Raw genomic sequence first — 18,332 nt, 5'->3', positions numbered from 1 at the left:
TCAGCTTGGTGCTGACAATGGTCTTTGTGATTGACTTCACTCAACATATATTTTCAATGCACATCCTTGATGTAGCTAGCATGTATCCATACTTTATTCGTTTTCATGGTTGAAGAATATTCCATTGTGTCCACTGAAAAACAGTATCAACTAGGTATTTTGGCACCAAAAAGGATTTGGGGAAAAGAAAGGAATGCAAGTAATGTATGCAGATGTGGTAAGCCGTGTGCACACACTGCCCTTCTGCCAAGATGGAGAAATATTTATAGGAGGAAAAAAAAAGAAGTTCGGGGGAGCCGGTTACAAACACCGAGTTTTATGGTAAGTGGAGAGCTCTTCCTGTGGGGTGCTCAGGATGACAGAGTGTGAGACTGCCTCCCATAAGTGCTAGCTCTTCCCACAGACCTTCCAGACCGATCATGTTCCTTTAAAATCGCATCATAATCTTTATCATTCCCCCCTTTTGATCAAGATCTTTCTCTGAAAGCCTCACTGACCAAAGTCAGGTCTTTCAACTCTAGCAGCCTTTTGTTCCTCGATGTCAGGAAGTACCTGGTCTGCATGTTGTTGCTCACATCAGAGGGAAAGTGTGTGGATCGGGAACACCTTGTGTCCAGGGTCAACAGACAACAGGTGCAGAGCTTAGTAACTCAAAACAGAATTAGAACAATATAACAACCTAGTCTAGATGATGAATTTAAATCAGGAGCTCAATCCTGTAGCAATAAAACAAAGATCATGATTATCTTGGACAGACCAAAGTTTTTTTCCTTTTTTTTCTTTTTTCAGGTGAGGCAATCCTTAGTTGACCTTACAGATTGCAAGGGCCTTGTCAGCTTACAATCCCTTATTTTTATTTTTTATGCCTGTAGCATCTGGTCTTCCTAGGTGGTCTCCCATCCAAGTACTAACCAGGCCTGACCCTGCTTAGCTTCCGAGATCAGATGGGATTGGGCTTGTTCAGGGTGGCAAAGTTCTTAATGACACATTAGATAACTGGAAAAGTTAACCCCTTTCACAGTATATTAGGAAATGTGAACAAGGGCACATTGCTTCCAAGGAAAAGAGAAAAATGAAGTAAGAATTAATATTAAAGAAAAAAGATTGTACAGGTCTGATCCAGTTGTGGGGAGAAAGCTGTTTCCTTCAGAAGTCACCTGCTTTAAATTTTGACAGCTTTAGTTTCAGATCAACAGTGTTGCAGTTCTAGGCATGGCCTGGTACCCTCTTTAGGTGTGACACATGCATCCAATTGTGTCACATACTTCCTGGAGTTAGTAGCACAGACGTTACTCAACAATACCTGATAGGGGCCCTTCCATTGAGGCTGGAAGGAATCATTTTTAAGATGTCTTTTCCAGTAAACAAATCTCTAGGTTGCAGAGTGTAGGTTTTGAGTTTTTATTTCCTTAGAATGCACTGTGCAAAAGATTTCTCTACCAAAGCATGATTGTTTTCAATAGAAGCAATTAGCCTTTATGATATTGAAGCATGTTTTCTTTTACCAACTGGGGATCAAAAGAAGCAGGAACCAAATGCATGGGGCATCCTGTGGTTATCTCAAAAAGTGAAAGCTTATGAGCCCCAAAAGGGGTAGATGTGACATTTAAGAGGACCAATAGCAATGCTTTTGGCCAAGGTATTAGAAGAGTACCTACAAATTTTGCCAATTAAATCTTAATAATGCCAGTAGTACGTCCAACTAAACCTGGAGACAGGACGGTGAGCATAGTGAAAATGTCGTAGAATGGGTCCAACAGCACAGACTCGTTGGAGGAGCTGACCAGTGAAGTCGGTCCTCCATCACTGTGCAGCTGGAGGGGAGTTCCCCACGTGGGAATAATCTTCTCTAGTGGGACTTTAGCACTGGAGAGGCTTTAGCTTGTCTGTAAGGGAAAGCTTCAGTCCAATGAGAAAGCATACACATGACTGTTGTGTCCAGAATAACCAGACCCAACTTGAGTGCTCTTAACCAGGAGACAGTTTATTAGCCGGCGGCTGTCCTTGCAAAGGAGCAGCCCCGAAATGCCAAGATACAAGGTTTTTAAGCCCTAAATCCTATTCCTCATTCTGTCTTAAACACAAAGGTCCATCTTTCTCCTATTCACTACCTGTCAACCCACTGGTCAGGTGTGCAAGCGGGAAGTACAGAAGCAGAAAGCTTGTGTTAGAATGTTATGTTCCTATGGGTGATTGCCTATGTTCCCATGGACAATAGCCAGTGTTCCCATGGGCGATGGCCAAACAGTAATTTTCAGCTTATATACAATTGATTATTTTTCATGCCACGCAAGCAAGCAGGGTTACACAGGCTAAAATTGGCAGTTAGCGTATGAGCTCATTGTTACAAGTTTCATGATTAACAGAATGTGGTTAGGGGTTCCAGAAACTAGGCCTAAGTTATAGACTTCTTTTGTCCAGTTTTAGGTTTTAATTATTCTTTAACCCTTTCACATTTCAGCGGGCTATTACAATGACCAAAACATATTTGTGTCCATGAGGTGGGGGAAGCTATATGAAATCTATTTGCCAAACCTCAGATGGTCCCTTAGGCAATTTAAACTATCCAGGGGCAGTGCAAACAGGCTTCACTGGTTTGTTTTTGGACAGATGTGTCACTAAAGGTGGGCAACTTTGTGGCCTTGTTAATATCCTCCCACCAACACTGATTCATGAATGATGTCATTGGTCAAGTGGACCAAAGGTTTAATGAATATACAGTAGTTAGGAGTGGAAATTTTAGAGTTTCTGGTAAGACTAGGTTGTTATTTGGTCCGAACCAGAGCTTTCTCTTATCTCACTAACAATCATTGGATTTCCAATCTTGCTTTTTTTTTTTTCCTCCGAAGTTTCCTCTGGCCAGTTTTTCTAAGTTATCAACTGGGTAAACATCCCTTTGGACCATGACAGAGGTTTGACAGCTGCTGATGCCTTCAAGAGCAGCATCCTTAGCAGAAATGACAGCAAGGTGATTTCCTTTCGCTTCCAGGGAGTCAGGTGTGGAATGTCTTGGGATCTTAATAACAGCTAAAGCATCAGGTAAAAGCATAGCATCGAGTAATTCCTGAACATACAGGCCATTTCTAATTTTATTTCCACTAGAACTAAAGAAACCATGTTGCTTTAATAACATCCCAAAGGCATGAGCTAATTCAAAGGCCTATCTACTGTAAGTATAAATGTTGACAGTTTTACCTTTTGCTAAAATGCAAGCCCGAGTGAGGCTGTCAGAATTCAGCCTGCTGTGCCGCAGGAGCCAAAGGCTAAGATGCTGCCTCGATGACTTCAAAAGGGGGATGTAATCATATAACCAGCACAGTACTTACCATTTTTATTTTAAAAATATGAACCACTATAAACCATGAGAAGTAAATTTTACTCAAAGGAGTATTCTGCAAATTGTCATGGGGAGTCATGTGGTGATACGTCAGTGTCAAGCAGTATGAGGTCTCAGAAGGGAGAAGAGTAGCTGGATTAAAGTTATTACAACGTGAGAGAGTTATATGGGAAGCAGTTAATGAGAATTTCATAGGAGATAAGGCGACTAGTGGAAAGATGCCAGGTGTGTGAGAATTTAGGAAAGCTTCTATTGCATGAGGTACAATGATGGTTACAGGGAACCAGAAAAATTTCCTCTGTGGCCTTAACCAAGAGGGCAGTACCAGCAATGGCTCTAGGATAAAGGGAGGCACTTCTGGGCCACTGGGTCCAGTTGTTGGCTATAGTATCCTAGGCGTCTACAGTGATCCCCATGTTTTCAGGTGAGTACCCAAGGGCCTGGTAATTAGGAGGCCCAAGAGCAGGTTATCAGACTCTCCTTTAAGGTTTTAACGGCTCTGTCATCCTGTTCTTCCAGTAAAATTGGGTGATTCTTTAGTAAGGCAAAGAGGTTTTGCCATAATAGATTTGGGATCCAATTTCAGCAAGAGCCAACTAGCTCAAGAAAATCTCACAACTGACGCTTAGTTTGGGGCCTTGGCAAACTTAGGACACTGTGAAGCCTATCTGGATCCAGGTGTGGTCCTTGTTCTGATATCAGAGGCCCCAAATAGTGAACCTGAGTTTGGACAAACTGTAATGTTTCTTTAGAGGCTGTATGTCTCTTTGAGACCAAAGGTTCTACCAGGTGGATGCTATCTTCCTGTGAGGAGACCTGAAAAGAAGAGCAAAGGAGTAAATCATCCATGCAATAAGGTGGAACCTTTGAAAAAAAAGTATTGTCCCAATCAGTCCTCAGAAATAAAAAGGGCTTTCAGTAAAATCCTAATGCATTTCTGTCCAGGGAAATTGTTTTCCTTCCTGAGTCAAGGCAAAACGGTATTGGCTAACTTCATCACCTGGGACACTAAAGAATGCACTACATAAATCAATCACCGGAGAGAACTTACTTCCAGTTGGGATGGAGGCTAGCAGTGTACGAGGGTCAGGGACAGCAGGGTGTGGAGGGGTAACAATGTGGTTTATTGCTCGAAGGTCCTGGACAAGCCTCCACCCTGGTCCTTTAGATCTTCTCACAGGTGAAATGGGAGTGTTATAGGGGCTAGTATAAATGATAGTGTGGCCCTGAGTAACATCATCCTCTATTATGGGCTTCATACCTTAAAGGGCCTTTTTACTTATGAGATATTAATTAATTCAAGGAAGAAGTTCTGAAAGATCAATTTGAATCTGAATAGAAGGTCCACTGTGGATTCTGCCCATATCAGTCGAAGGTTTTACCCATAAGATGTCGGTTGATCCAAAAGAGACAACTGATCAGTGCTCTTAGACCCAGCTACTGTACTGTCAAAAACAGAACAAATAAAATATGTTGAAAGGCCATTTAATTCACAAAATTGGCCATTCCGAGTTACCATCAAGCTCTAACATTATTTCTCCCTTTCAGGTAAAGGATATTCCAGCATGATGCATCTCTAGGAAGTCTTGGCCTCATAAGTAGGGAGGGACAGAAGACCAAGGAGAAAACCATCTGTATTTCAAGGGGCCTGAACAAAAAGGATCAGGTTCAGAGTGAGGTCTATTGAACACCTTTTTCAAAAGCCCCAAATACAAATGTATTGTCAGAAATGAGTCGATGATATAATTTCTAGTGTTTCTTGGTGAGTCGCTGCTTTGTAACTTCAAGTGTGTCCTATGTGGTAGAATAATTTGGGTGCGAGTTTCTATTATAATCTGATCATACCAAGTAGCCCAGCAGAGGGGGAAGGATGCCGACGAGGTCCACTGTGTTCATCATCATTTACATTATCGGTGGTACATTCTTTTTACATCAGGTACATTGGTCAGTCACTAAGTTACCCATGCCAGAGGATGAAATTCCTTTGAATCTCGCCTAAACCTTTAGGTTCTAAATATTTTTTGTGTTACATGAGAACATAGGGGTAAGGTTAGTAACATTGGGTCTGGAGTGTCAGTGTGTGTCTCAGATATTCGATCATATAAAGTGACTCAAAGTGCTCTGAGCAATGAAATGAGCCTCCCCAGACTGAGATTTAACATCTGCAGTTAGGAACGACTTTGAATTGTACTTGGCTGTTTGAGGAAAATATATGCTCAAATGTCTTTATTCTAGAAGGTATGATCGTGGACAAAGAGTTGTTGCTACTCGTGTAAGACAGCTAGATCATTTCCCTGACAGAGGAATTGTAAAAAATGTATGGATGAGTTTGATTCTTGGCCAGGAAATTCTCTAGTGCTAGCATGATCACCTGGAGTTTGACTAATTGATCTGATATTAGGATCCGATCCTTGATCAGCAATGACTTGTTCGATCTAGGGACAAAACAGAGCATCTCAGCAGTGGACTCCGTCAGGTGTGGGTGTGGCACACTTGTCCATAAAAGTATAAATCCCCTGGTCATTTACATGACCTGAGTGACTTCCAAAGGGAACAGTGTGTCTAGAAAGGTGACCTCTTTCAACATGGATCAAATCACAGAACAGAACACACTCTCTCCTGTATATGGAATATGCCAGAGGCACCGCTATGGGCTCTTTGCTTGTACCAGGGTAAGACTCTAGGGGAAAGCCTGCGTGCTCCTGCACTTATGACCCAAGATCAAATTGGGAAGCTTGTTTTGGAGGATCAACCACAGAGACTCTGTCAGTTGCCAGAAGTAGAGGCTCTAATTAACTGTGTGCATATCCAGCTGAAGAGAATAGTTTCTAATACAAAAATGCCGTGGACAATTATGTCCACCTTGGGTGGTTTAGAAACTTTTGGATGAATAAAAGAAGGGGGTGAGGGGAAGACAACAATAAAGTGACTCGTTTTGAAAATTCTTGAGCTATTCTTTTTCTCCATTCGAAGTCAGTTATTAAGTGTTGTGTGAATAAGTAAACAAGCAGAGCTGATAAACATGCTTCAGCTGGAATTGCTGTGGCTGAAGGAAAAGTGCCCATGACTTAGTTTCTACATCTACTTTTGTCACCCTCTCAGGACAAAGCCCCTGGTGTTGCCCTAGAGACATTTTCCAGAGCAGGATACACATAAATTTCTAAAGGTGTTTTATAAGTAAGCAGGTACCCAGCGGCTTGACTTGGGAACCAAAGTCCTGGAAAAGGTCTAAAGATGGCAATGGATAAAAATAACGCTGACGCTCATAAACAGGATGTCCCCGGCAGATCACACTTGAAATATACCTGTATGTTTCAGAGCCACAGTACATTTGCAGATCTGTCCAACGAATGTGTTTTAAACCCAAAAACTTTGGGAGCCCACTCACTTCATTCCTAGTTATATGCATGAGATGAGGGCAGGTGCAACCCTAGAGGGTATTTTCTCAATAAGACAGTGGCAAGAAAGACCTGCCGTGGTCTGTTTCACACTACTCCAGCCCTTGAATACTTCCCAAGTGGTGAAAAAGAAATAGTTGAACACTAAAAATCAACGTTCAAGAGTATGACATTTTCCTGGAATATGAAAGCAATTCTGTTGTTTCTTAGACACACACACTTACTCATACATATTTTAAACATTATATATATATATATATATATATATATATATATATATATATATGTATACATACATATATATGTATCTTGGGTGTACCTGTGAGTTTACACAGATGTATAATACTGCCATCAAAAGATAAAAAAAACATGCCATCACTTCATAGGAACACTATCGTGGTTCCCAACTGAAAGAAACCCCTCTAATACGAAAGTTAACGTTATAAACAATAAGCTGAATTCTTTTACTTTGTAAAAACTCATAACTACTATTTTTCTCACACTCTTCATGTGCCGTAAGTCAAAGTACATGGAAGTGAAACCTTTGTAAAGCAAAATGGGCTGTGGGGCTTTGGGGATCAACATAGACTTCCAGCCACTTCTGCAACAAAAAGACTGAAAATTTCTCCTATCTCCTCTTATATGGAAGAATATTTCTCAAAATGATACTCTCTACAGCTCACCTTAAGTATTCCTTGGATGATGCTCTAAGCATTCATGGTTCTTTGTGATGCGTCCACTGCGCAATCACAGTAAACGTGCATGGATATCGCCCTACTCAGAGAATAAACCCAGAAAGCTCTAGAACAGTGCAGACCTAAATAATGCAGGGATTGCTGCCGCTTTTTAAAATTAAGAGGCAGAAAACTGCAGAATATCGAACTCTTTTTCCACTCAAGTAGTGGGCAGTTCTAGTTTGCATTTCTGCTAAATTATTATATTTATATTACATTCAAACAAGTAATATAAAGAAGTAAAAACCAAACAAAAACAAGAAGTGCAGAGTCTAGAGTTCTTTGTAATCTTGAGCTTGTGCACAATTGTTTTAGGGTTTTTTTTTTAAAGTTATCGTTTGAATTATCCATCTGCACCGTTTCCCTTTGGGTTCATAAAATATAAGTTATTAGTTTGCATCATTTTTGTACCTACATTTTTTCACATATTTATCTTGTCTTACTAAAATTCTATAAAATGTTCTAAAATGGAAAAAAATGATGTTCACTTAGATTGAAAACTTTTCTCAGGTGGAGTGATAATTGCATTCATCATCTTGTGTTTTATGAGGTCCTCGAGAATTCCCTGTTGACTTCGTTTTAATGGATTTTTGTCTTCTGTGATAATTTTGTTGTGTACCAACAGTAAATATAAAATCAAAAGCTTGTTACCCATGCTAACTTCATATGTCAACTTTGACATTTACACGTATCATCTCATTGCATAAAACGTTTTAGGAATTTTATATTTTGCACAGTTAGCAAACTTTTTATGTCATTTCTTTCTTCAGGGTATCATGAAGAGCTGACAGGAGATTTAGGTTTTAAGCCGTTTGCACGGGAATATCAAATCACACTTTGGTAGTCTCTGAATAATAATAATAAACACCAAAACAATGTCCAAACTCATGACTACATATTCTTCATACAAAATGTTTGGTAACAGTTGCAAAAATGAGGATGAACCGTAGGTGTATCTTTATCTTTATGGGGAATCTTTCCTGTTAATCACAAGAATGCAGGACTTTCTTGCTGTGCTCTATTTACTTCTATACTCAAGCAGTTCCTGAAACAGTGTTTAACTATACTGCATGGTAAAAATTCAAAGTATCAACATTGACACCGTCACTCACTGAGGCTCGTACCCTGACAGCGAAGATATATACACACCCCAAACTCCTTACTACCTCACATGTCATCGTTTACTTTCCTTCAAAGCCCATTGTCCATCTTATAAATCGACGTTTACTATTTGTAATGATCTCTTTTCCCATGAAAACATAAGCACCAGGACTGCAAGAACTTGTTTCCTGCCTTTATACCCAAATCCGCCAGCGCCTTGAAATTCGTGCTGCATCGAAAGTGCATGGCAACGAGAGATGTTGAAACATTAACATCAGTAGTCTCTGAGCAAGAAAACCTTGATTGGGATAGTGGTCCTTTTTTCTCGGGCTAGGTTTCTGTTCTCTCGAATTTACCTAAACATATAAACCTCAGTTGAGTCAAAGAGGAAATATTTAAAATATTATGTAGTATACGCAGAAGCAGATTTATATATTTTAACCTAAGCACTTTATGGTAAACTGTGTCGCCACGGGAAACGCAAAAGCTGTTGTGAAGGACCAGGTGCTGGCGGCCTCGCCTTCGCTGCAGTCAACTCTTTTCTTCTTGAAAAGAAAAATGTCATGGACTTCTTCATTTAAAACAAGCGGTGACCATGATGAACTAAGACATTTAAAGTGTATTTTGTAACTATATATCAAACAATGTTAAAAAAGAAAGTTCTAAATCACAAAAGTGACCAATATCGCCCTCTTCTAACATGACTAACTGGGGCTTCTTACTAGTTTAGTTCCACTACATTGTTTTTGCCTTGTAGAAAATGATTATGATCACCGATGATGATAAGGTTTACCTTCCCTGAGCATTAAATACACAAAATGTCTTTTTTCCTTGAATAGCAATCGAACCCTCAAACACAAGCCTAAAATCATATAAGCAGTCATTTGCAGCACCACGTTACTCTTATACTCAGAATTTGTGGTCATTCTTATTAGAATCATTATATCTCTCTTGTGGACCACAGGTGCGATCCCATGGGTGACTGGCAACAGGGTACTCATAAAAATCACGATTTGAGCTTTTGGTATTAAGAATGAATAAGAAATAAATTTCATGACAAAATCCGTAACTATAAAAGAATACAATAAAATTTGCCTGAATAAAACACCTGAACTTGTATGCACATATTATCGACACATCCAGATGTTATATATATGTGTGTGTGTGGGTGTGCTTATATATATGTATACATATGTGTGTATAAAGATTAAATAAAGAAAACGTCAAAGTTTATCTGGAAATCCAGTTATAATGGGACATTTTCACGTATCCTCTCGACGTGAGAAAAACACACGCCAGTTAACATTTGATGACTGAACAAGCTCCCATGTTGTTCTTTTCAAAAGAACCATTGTAGACGTCACGAGGAAAACGTACGAATACTATTAATAGCATAAGGTGTTTCCTGTACAAATTAGGTCTCATATGTACGTAATCTAGAGAAGAGGGGATTCAGACAATACCCGCAAAAAGGAAACTGAATTAGATTCATGGTGGACTACTCAAGAGGTCTTAAAGAAAATTTCAGACTTTGATGGAGCTTTGATGTAGACCTTGGAAAGACATCAGTGAAAACACACACCTCTAAGAAAATGGAATCGAAAAGCTGAGGACACTTTTGATGGGAAGAGCAAAAACTATGAAAAATTAGCTGAAAGATGATCTCCTCAAAGCTCCTATATATCCCCCTGTCTCCTGATATGATGGCTTCAAAATATCATTAAAGCTTTCTTAACTTCTGCCTTCCAAATGCATGCGATGCTCTTGGTGAATTCTAACATGAAACCATAAAAGAAATGGATTCTGAAAAACCTAATTTGTAATATTACCTCTGAGGAGGGATGCCTACAATTCTAGTTTTATCCTATGACAGGTCTCTTTTGTTAAAGTCTATCCGCCACATGCAGTCAAAAGGAAGGACAAAAAAAAAAGAAAGTCTAAAACAAGAAAAAAGTTATATTCTTTCATAAAATTAGACATAATAATTTATTCCAAATGAATCGATATGGAAAATAAAGACTGCTCTTATACCCGCCACCCTGTCACCCCAAAAAAACTTTGTCGGTAAGAAAGTTAGGATGTATACAGTGAACTAGGCGTATCCAGGAACTGTCCTTAGGCCAGTAGGAAAAACCCAAATACCAAACTCTCATTTTTAAATGGAGCCTAAAACAAAACAAATACAATATTATACAAATTAAACTTAATTGCATATTACAAATGCACTTCGGTTCACTCATGGATCCAACAGACTTCAAAGGAGAAAGAGAAAATATTAAGTGATTTATGGAAAATGTAATACTTATCAATCTTATGTATTATAGTTGAAAGGTGACTCAGAATTCTCTCACCTCAATAATCGGTTCATAAATTAGTAAAAAAAAAAATGTGGATGAAACACTTTTACAAATTTAATAACTCTCACGTGAAATTTTTTCTGGAACATTATACGTGGCTTAATGTCCATCAAGCTTTCTCATGATACTTATATTTCATTTGGTAAGTTTTCTCTTGTGAGGATGTGAACCAGTTGAAGTCTTTCCCACACTGTTTACATTCAGGTTTTATTCAGTGACCACTTTCATACCTTCGGAGAAAACTGGGATGATTAAAGCTTTTCCCACATCACAAACATTCAAATGGTGTGTCTACAGTGTACACTGTCCTGTCTTCAGATGGTTTGTGACAAATAATGGCTTTACCAATGTTTACATTCATCTGCTTCTCTCCGGTGTTGAGTACTCTCAGACAATCCAAGAAAACTGGAATAACCATGCATTACCGCATTTTGCACACTCACAGTTTTCTCCACTGAGATTTCTTTCACGTATTTGGAAACTTAGATGAGAACTGAAAGCTTTACCACATTGCTCAATTCCCAGGGTCTCTCCTGTCATTATGGTAAAAAACTGTAAAATCCATAGGCTTTACGTTCATGCTGTTTCTCTCCAGTATGAGTTCTTTGGAGTGTTTGTAAGGAAATGTAATCCCCGCATGCTTCACCGCCTTTTTTTACATTCACAGAACGTCTCTGGAGCACGATTTTCATGTTTTTGAAGAGAGCTAAAACACCTGAATGCTTTAGTACATTTTTCACATTCTTAGGTTTTCTCTCCAGCGTGATTTTTATGTCTGTGAAGAGAACTGATAACAAAATGCTTTAGTACACTGCTTACGTTTCTAGGGTCTCTCTCCAGTGTGACTTCGTGTTTTATTAAGAAATGGGACTCTCGGTAGTGTTTATCAAACTGTTTACATTCATAGGATTTCCCTCCAGTGTGTATTCTCTCATGTCTTTGAAGGTTACTGAGACAACTGAATGCTTTAGGACACTGCTTACACTCATAGGGTTTCTCTCCAGTGTGAGGTTCTTTCATGCGTTTTTAAGGAATGGGCCTGTCCGAAGGCTTTACCACACTGTTTACATTCATAGGGTTTCCCTCCAGTGTGAGTCCTTTCATGTCTCTGAAGATAATTGAGACTACTGAATGCTTTAGGACACTGCTTACATTCATAGGGTTTCTCTCCAGTGTGAGTTCTTTCGTGTGTTTGTAATCGACAGTGATCTCTGTAGGCTTTTCCACACTCCTTACATTTATAGAGTTTCTGTTCAGTGTGTATTCTTTCATGTTTGGTAAGAGAACTGGGACAAATGAATGCTTTAGTACATTGCTTACATTTGTAGGGTCTCTCTCCAGTATGAGTTCTCTCGTGTGTTTTTAAGGAATAGGACACTCTGAAGGTTTTACCACACTGCTTACATGCATAAGGTTTCACTCCTGTGTGTAGACTTTCATGTTTGAGAAGAGAACTGGTACAACTGAATGCCTTAGTACACTGCTTACATTCATAGGGTTTCTCTCCAGTGTGTATTCTTTCATGTCTTCGAAGATGACTGAGACAAGTGAATGCTTTAGTACACTGCTTACATTTGTAGGGTCTCTCTCCAGTGTGAGTTCTCTCGTGTGTTTTTAAGGAATAGGACACTCTGAAGGTTTTACCACACTGCTTACATGCATAGGGTTTCACTCCTGTGTGCAGACTTTCATGTTTGAGAAGAGAACTGGTACAACTGAAGGCTTTAGTACACTGCTTACATTCGTAGGGTTTCTCTCCAGTGTGTATTCTTTCATGTCTTCGAAGATGACTGAGATAACTGAATGCTTTAGTACACAGCTTACATTTATAGAGATTCTCTCCAGTATGGATTCTTTCCTGTGTTTGTAAGTAAGACTCATCTCTGAAGGATTGATCACACTGGTTACATTCATAGTGTGTCTTTTCAGTATGGGTTTTTTTGTGTGTTTGTAAGTAACAGTAATCTCTGTAGGATTTACCACATTGTTTACATTCACTGTGTGTTCTTTTATGTCTTTGAAGGTTACCGAGATACCTGAATGCTTTAGTACATTGCTTACATTTATAGGGTTTCTCGTCAGCGGGGATTCTTTTGTGTTTTTCTAAGTAAGAATGATCTCTGTAGAATTTACCACATTGCTTACATTCATGGGGTTTCTCTCCTCCACTGTGATTTCTTTCATGTTTTTCAAAAATTTGGAGATAACTGCAGGCTCTCACACTTGCCTTACATTTACATGGCTTCTCTCCATGTTTCTGATATTCATAGGGATTATGTCCAGTGTGACATCTGATGTGCCTATCACAAGATGAATGCTGTACGAAGACTTCTCTATGCACACTGTGTCCCCGTGGTTTTACTCTAGGAAAAGTTCTCTTGTTCAGACTGAGATTTGAAATAAGGCTGAGGTTTTCCTCACACTGAACACTCGCTTCGCTTTCACAGATTCTCTCTTCTATATGACTTCTGTAAAAATCAAGATGTACATTGTTAATGATTTCTCCAATAATATTTTAGCATTCTGTAGAACATTCAAACTACATTTTTATGATTTATAGCAAAAGTATAGGTTTTCTGCTGTCTAAATTGGCTGAATTAAGGATACTAAATTCTCTACAAGAGGACTTCATCCTCGCAATTATCAAAACAGTGATACTCATACATAGGGTTTATTAATGTCGTTTCCTAGTGAACTATTTGCAAACGCGAACCATCTATATCATATATAAGAAAGTAATTTGGTAAAAAAATTTCTGAGAAATAATAAATATGAGGAAGAGAATCTTTTGTTTGCTTCTTTTTAAAATTTGGTAGCATACCAGGATGCCCACATAGAACACTGGCTTAATATTCTGTGAGTGTAGCTCACCTTAGTATTCTCCCCTGGCTTTGGTACTGATCTTCAATGTCATAATCGTCCATTTTTTCCCCTAAAAGCAGACACCAAAAAATAATTACAAAGTATTAGAAATCCTAGAAAAATTATTAGATTTTAGTTCTGTGGTGAGCTGTGACCATCCCCAGTTTATTTATCAATGCCCCGCATTTCCACATTCCATGTCTTAGAACAATGCTGATAAGCAAGAAACACCTGACCTCTAATTAACAAGGTGAAGACGAAGTTGTCACGCATACCTACTGAGACCAGGTTCTTGAAGGTTTCCCACATCACATCTCTGTAGAGTTTCTTCTGCGTAGGGTCCAGTAAAGCCCATTCCTCCAGGGTGAAGTTCACAGCCACATCCTCGAAGGCCACTGAGTCCTGTAACATCCCAAATACGTGTACGGTAAAATTTGTAAGACCGATAGCACTTGACAGCTATACTCCATGTAGAGAAAAGTTACTAATGATTCCGTCATCACCAAACATTTCTTTTATAACTTGATCATCAAAAACTTGCGCTCGGTCCACACTTACTTCCTCATTATTTTAACAGCATTGTGAAGTATTGATACATTTTTCTGTGATCACATTACATCATATTTTTCCCTAATGGCAGGGTCCACAGCATGTTGGGAAATGACAGAAATGCTATACAAATGAAACAAATATTATCGTTTTAACACCATCAATTTCTTACGAGAAAAATTCTTTCTTCTCCTTCCTTATTCCCCTGCATTTACAGCACTCCGTGAAGCAGCGGGTCACTTCTGCATGCGGTTTTCATAAAAACTTAGTGAAGAACTGGAAGTATTTTCTTCTTTCCCCATTACCAAACATGCGAGTCCAGGAGGCCTGTGGAAATCCAACTTTTAATAAACCCCGGCTGGCCATATCATCTTACGGCTCTCTAGACCATTAGAAGTACAGGCACACTTTCTACTATTTCCCTTAACTTTATTGCATTTTCATCAACATCAAGACAAGAACTTGCACCAGAAAAAAAGCTTATGACTTACTAAGAGGCTCGGGTGATGGTTAGCATTTTTTAGCAATAACGTATTTTAATTAGGTATGTACATTGGTTGTTTAGACATAACTGCTATTTCACACTTAACAGACTACAGTAAAATATAAACACAACATTTATATACACCGCACATCCCAAACATTCATGTGATCTATTTTATTAATATTCACTTTATTGCCGTGGTCTGAAATCACACCTGCAGCATCTCTGAGCTGCATCTGTAATCAGATGCAACTAGCTAAATGAAAATCTTCTTGTTGGGAAGCATTGCTTTTACCTTGTGTAATATTTATTACAGACTCGGTTCTTCCTTTCTCTCTCTGTAGGATTTTATGGTCTAGACATAAAATTTATGTTCCAAATAGTTATTTGGAACTTAGAGCTTAGATATTAGGAAGAAGGCATGACAACTCAGAGAACAAAATCCCTATACTCAGGTGCCTCAGGGCTGCTTCCGCCCTATTTTTGGCACACACAGGCACACGTGCAAGATACCGAAACGGATTTGCGAGAAAGAGCACTTCTGGCATAACAGTCGATCCTGAGCCCTGCCGACACTGAGGAACAGGTTAATAGCTGCAGATCGCAAGAGACTTTGTTCACATCCACAATGGCTTGATGGTGAATTTGCCTTTGATTATAGCGTATGAAAACATGTGCTCGTTTCAGGAGCACATATACTAAAGTAGGAACAATACAGAGAAGATCGGCATGGCCCCTGCTCAAGGATGACTTGCAAATCCATCCCATATTTTAAGAATAGAATAGAAAAATAAAAATAGGTAAAGGCGTCACCAGTGCTTTCTTTCAAAAGAACATTTAAATGTCCACTCTCTACTCAGGAAGAAGCTTTTCCTGACCAGCAACCCTACAGGCTGTCTGTCCTTCTTCTGTCATTGCCAAGCTCCCCCATGGAGTAAAGAGCATGATCGCTCAACCCTAGAGCATAAGAATACCTCAGCAGATGACACCATACATGGCCAATAGGGTATGAAAGGGTTGATTGCTTCCATAATTGAGTCTCGAGGGAGAGTAATATAAGACTTTCAAACAGGCATGAAATAGAGAACAAGGAAAGGTACACAGACTTGTTTTGTTTTGTGGTTAGGGAGTGGACTAAGGTGAGCGTTCACACATAAAGGTGGGAGCTTGCATGGATTTTAATCTCTGCTACCACAAAGGAGGGAATACTAAGGCTTTCTTATGACTTTGTACAGATGTGGGGCACAAGGCAAAGGAGTGGGGATGAGGCCCTAAAGCTGTCAGCAGTCAATGATAAAAAGATGGGATCAGAGACTTTTGGTTTCTGGTCTGGCCTTTAAGTAACTTAGAAGCTGTCATTCCCTACCTCCCTATTAAAAAGCAAAGAAATAAACTTACTTTCTTAGATCCATCAGAGAATTAAGATCATAGGATAATTCAGTGCCTCCATGACTAAGAAAGAGAAAACAAACCGGACATTCTGAAATATACCCCAGATATTCAATTCATAATATGGCCTGCACTCAACAGAAAATCTGCTTCAGCAGTCTCATTCAAAGACAAAAAAAGAACAAAAAAGATAGAACACGATACCCATGAGCCCGAGGATAACATGCTTTATACAAAAGGTTTAAAAACACATGACGGATCTACAGCCACGTTACCCTGAACAAACCCGATCCCGTCTGATCTCGGAAGCTAAGCAGGGTCGGGCCTCGTTGGTACTTGGATGGGAGACCACCTAGGAAGACCAGGGGCTGTAGGTGTAAAAATAAAAGAATTAAAAAAAAAATAAGACATTGTAAACTGAGAAGGTCCTTGTAATCTGTGAGGGCAACAAAGGGTTGCCTTGCCTTAAAAAAAAAAAAAAAATTACAGGAATATATGAAGGAAAAGACAGAAAAAAACAGAAGAAAGCAGTGAAGTAACTATACTGAGATTTTCCTAAATTAACGATGATAGCACACTATAGACCCAGGAAGCTCAGAGAACACTCAATATTATAAACTAAAGTGCAGGACCAAGTACGTCATATGCAAACTAGACAGAAATTCAAGACAAAGAGAATATATTGAAATAAGTGAGAAGAAAACAGCACCTTAGTCATGAAAAAACAAAGATTAGAATTAAATCAGGCTTCTTTTCAGAAACCATGCAAGATTGAAGAGTGAAGAGAAATATTTCAAGGTCTGAAAGAAAAACACCACTCTCCTAAAATTGTGTCAAGCAAAATTTTCCTTCAAAAGTGAAGAAATAAAAACTTTCTGAGACAAAAATTGCAGGAATTGTTCATTAGTACATCCACCTGGAAAAACATTCAAAAATTCATCAGAAAGAAAGTAAATGACAAAGGTAGGGAGTTACAAAACAATGAAGATTAAAAAGTCTTTTATATTTCTTAAAATTAATATAACAGATGACACTTTGCTGAAAATAAAATTACCAACAATTTATTTGGCAATTATAAGCTTATGGACAATTGAGATAAATGACGACAAGGTAGCAGGAACAGAGAGGAGAAAACTAGGAGACAGCATGAGGTACTTGCACAACCAGTGAAGTGGTGTACTATGACTTGACATAGGAAGCGACTTAGTTGTAAATGTATAATGAAAACTCAAGAGCAACCACCAAAATAGTTTTTTAAAGTATGTGTAATTGATATCCTAAGACGGTAGAAAAAAAGAATCCGGTAAAATGCTCAATTAAAGCCAAAGAAGGCAGACAAAGGTAGACAACAAAAAGAAACAAAGAACAAGGCCAACATAGGGAAGTAGTAAGGATGTCAGAAGCATGGTGGCTTGACGGGCCCCTTGATCTCTCTCCCCTTCAGGCTACAAGTTGAACAGCCATAATCCAATAAAAGATTTCCAGCCTAACACATAAAGACTTCTGAGATCTGCTCAAGCAAAGCATCTGCAGGCAAATTGGGCAAGCAAGGGAGGAGGAAACAGATTGCAGTATGCACTCTATGTAGCCCTGAGCATTTCTGCCTGAGCGATCAGCAATACTACTGAGGAACCCAATGATCAGGGAAGAGGCAGAAAACAGAGGTATGACAGCTGTGTTCTAGCAACCACTACTGTCAGGCAGAAAACGAAGACACAGAGCCTAACTGCCTCTCCCAACCTTCCCAGAGGTCAACTCCTTGCACCCTCCCAGAGCTAGCAGCAGGTCCCAGAACAGGTGCAGCAGTGAGTGTTGGGCTACAGACCAGGAAGTCCAGAGCCCCAAGAACTGAGGAGACAGGTTCTGAGTGGCAGACGCAAACTGAGGCTGGTCCTAGTGGCAAGGGTGGAGATACGCAGGGAAGGCAGCTGAGGCCTGGCGGTCACCATTACTGGGAAGAAACAGAGCCACAGGCACACCGGTGGCCTCTCCCAAACCCACCCCACACCGAGCCATCCAGGCTGATACTGGCACAGGTAACTGGGACACCTGAGGTAGCATTACACTGCATCTAGCCACCTGGACAAGCACCAGGACTTCGGGGGCTCTTCACAGGCTTGA

General features: G+C 39.5%; 1 protein-coding gene and 2 pseudogenes across 1 annotated transcript; 2 read left to right on the top strand and 1 right to left on the bottom strand.

The window, feature by feature from the left end:
• Positions 1-10,506: 10,506 nt before the first annotated feature.
• LOC120610811 (zinc finger protein 791-like) lies at positions 10,507-16,524 on the bottom strand. Its single transcript, XM_039873113.1, is given in 5 exon segments — positions 10,507-11,935; positions 11,937-13,395; positions 13,799-13,859; positions 14,065-14,191; positions 14,511-16,524. Coding segments are annotated over 5 exon segments (1,950 nt in total). The 5' UTR covers positions 14,550-16,524; the 3' UTR covers positions 10,507-11,671.
• LOC120610939 (uncharacterized) lies at positions 15,497-15,596 on the top strand (annotated as a pseudogene).
• LOC120610924 (uncharacterized) lies at positions 16,470-16,588 on the top strand (annotated as a pseudogene).
• Positions 16,589-18,332: the final 1,744 nt, after the last annotated feature.

This window comes from Pteropus medius, unplaced genomic scaffold (genome assembly GCF_902729225.1).
Source record: "Pteropus medius unplaced genomic scaffold, Ma_sr-lr_union100, whole genome shotgun sequence".
Taxonomy (NCBI): domain Eukaryota; kingdom Metazoa; phylum Chordata; class Mammalia; order Chiroptera; family Pteropodidae; genus Pteropus; species Pteropus medius.
Note: the sequence above shows the minus strand (reverse complement) of the source record. Positions and strands in the feature narration are given on the sequence as shown.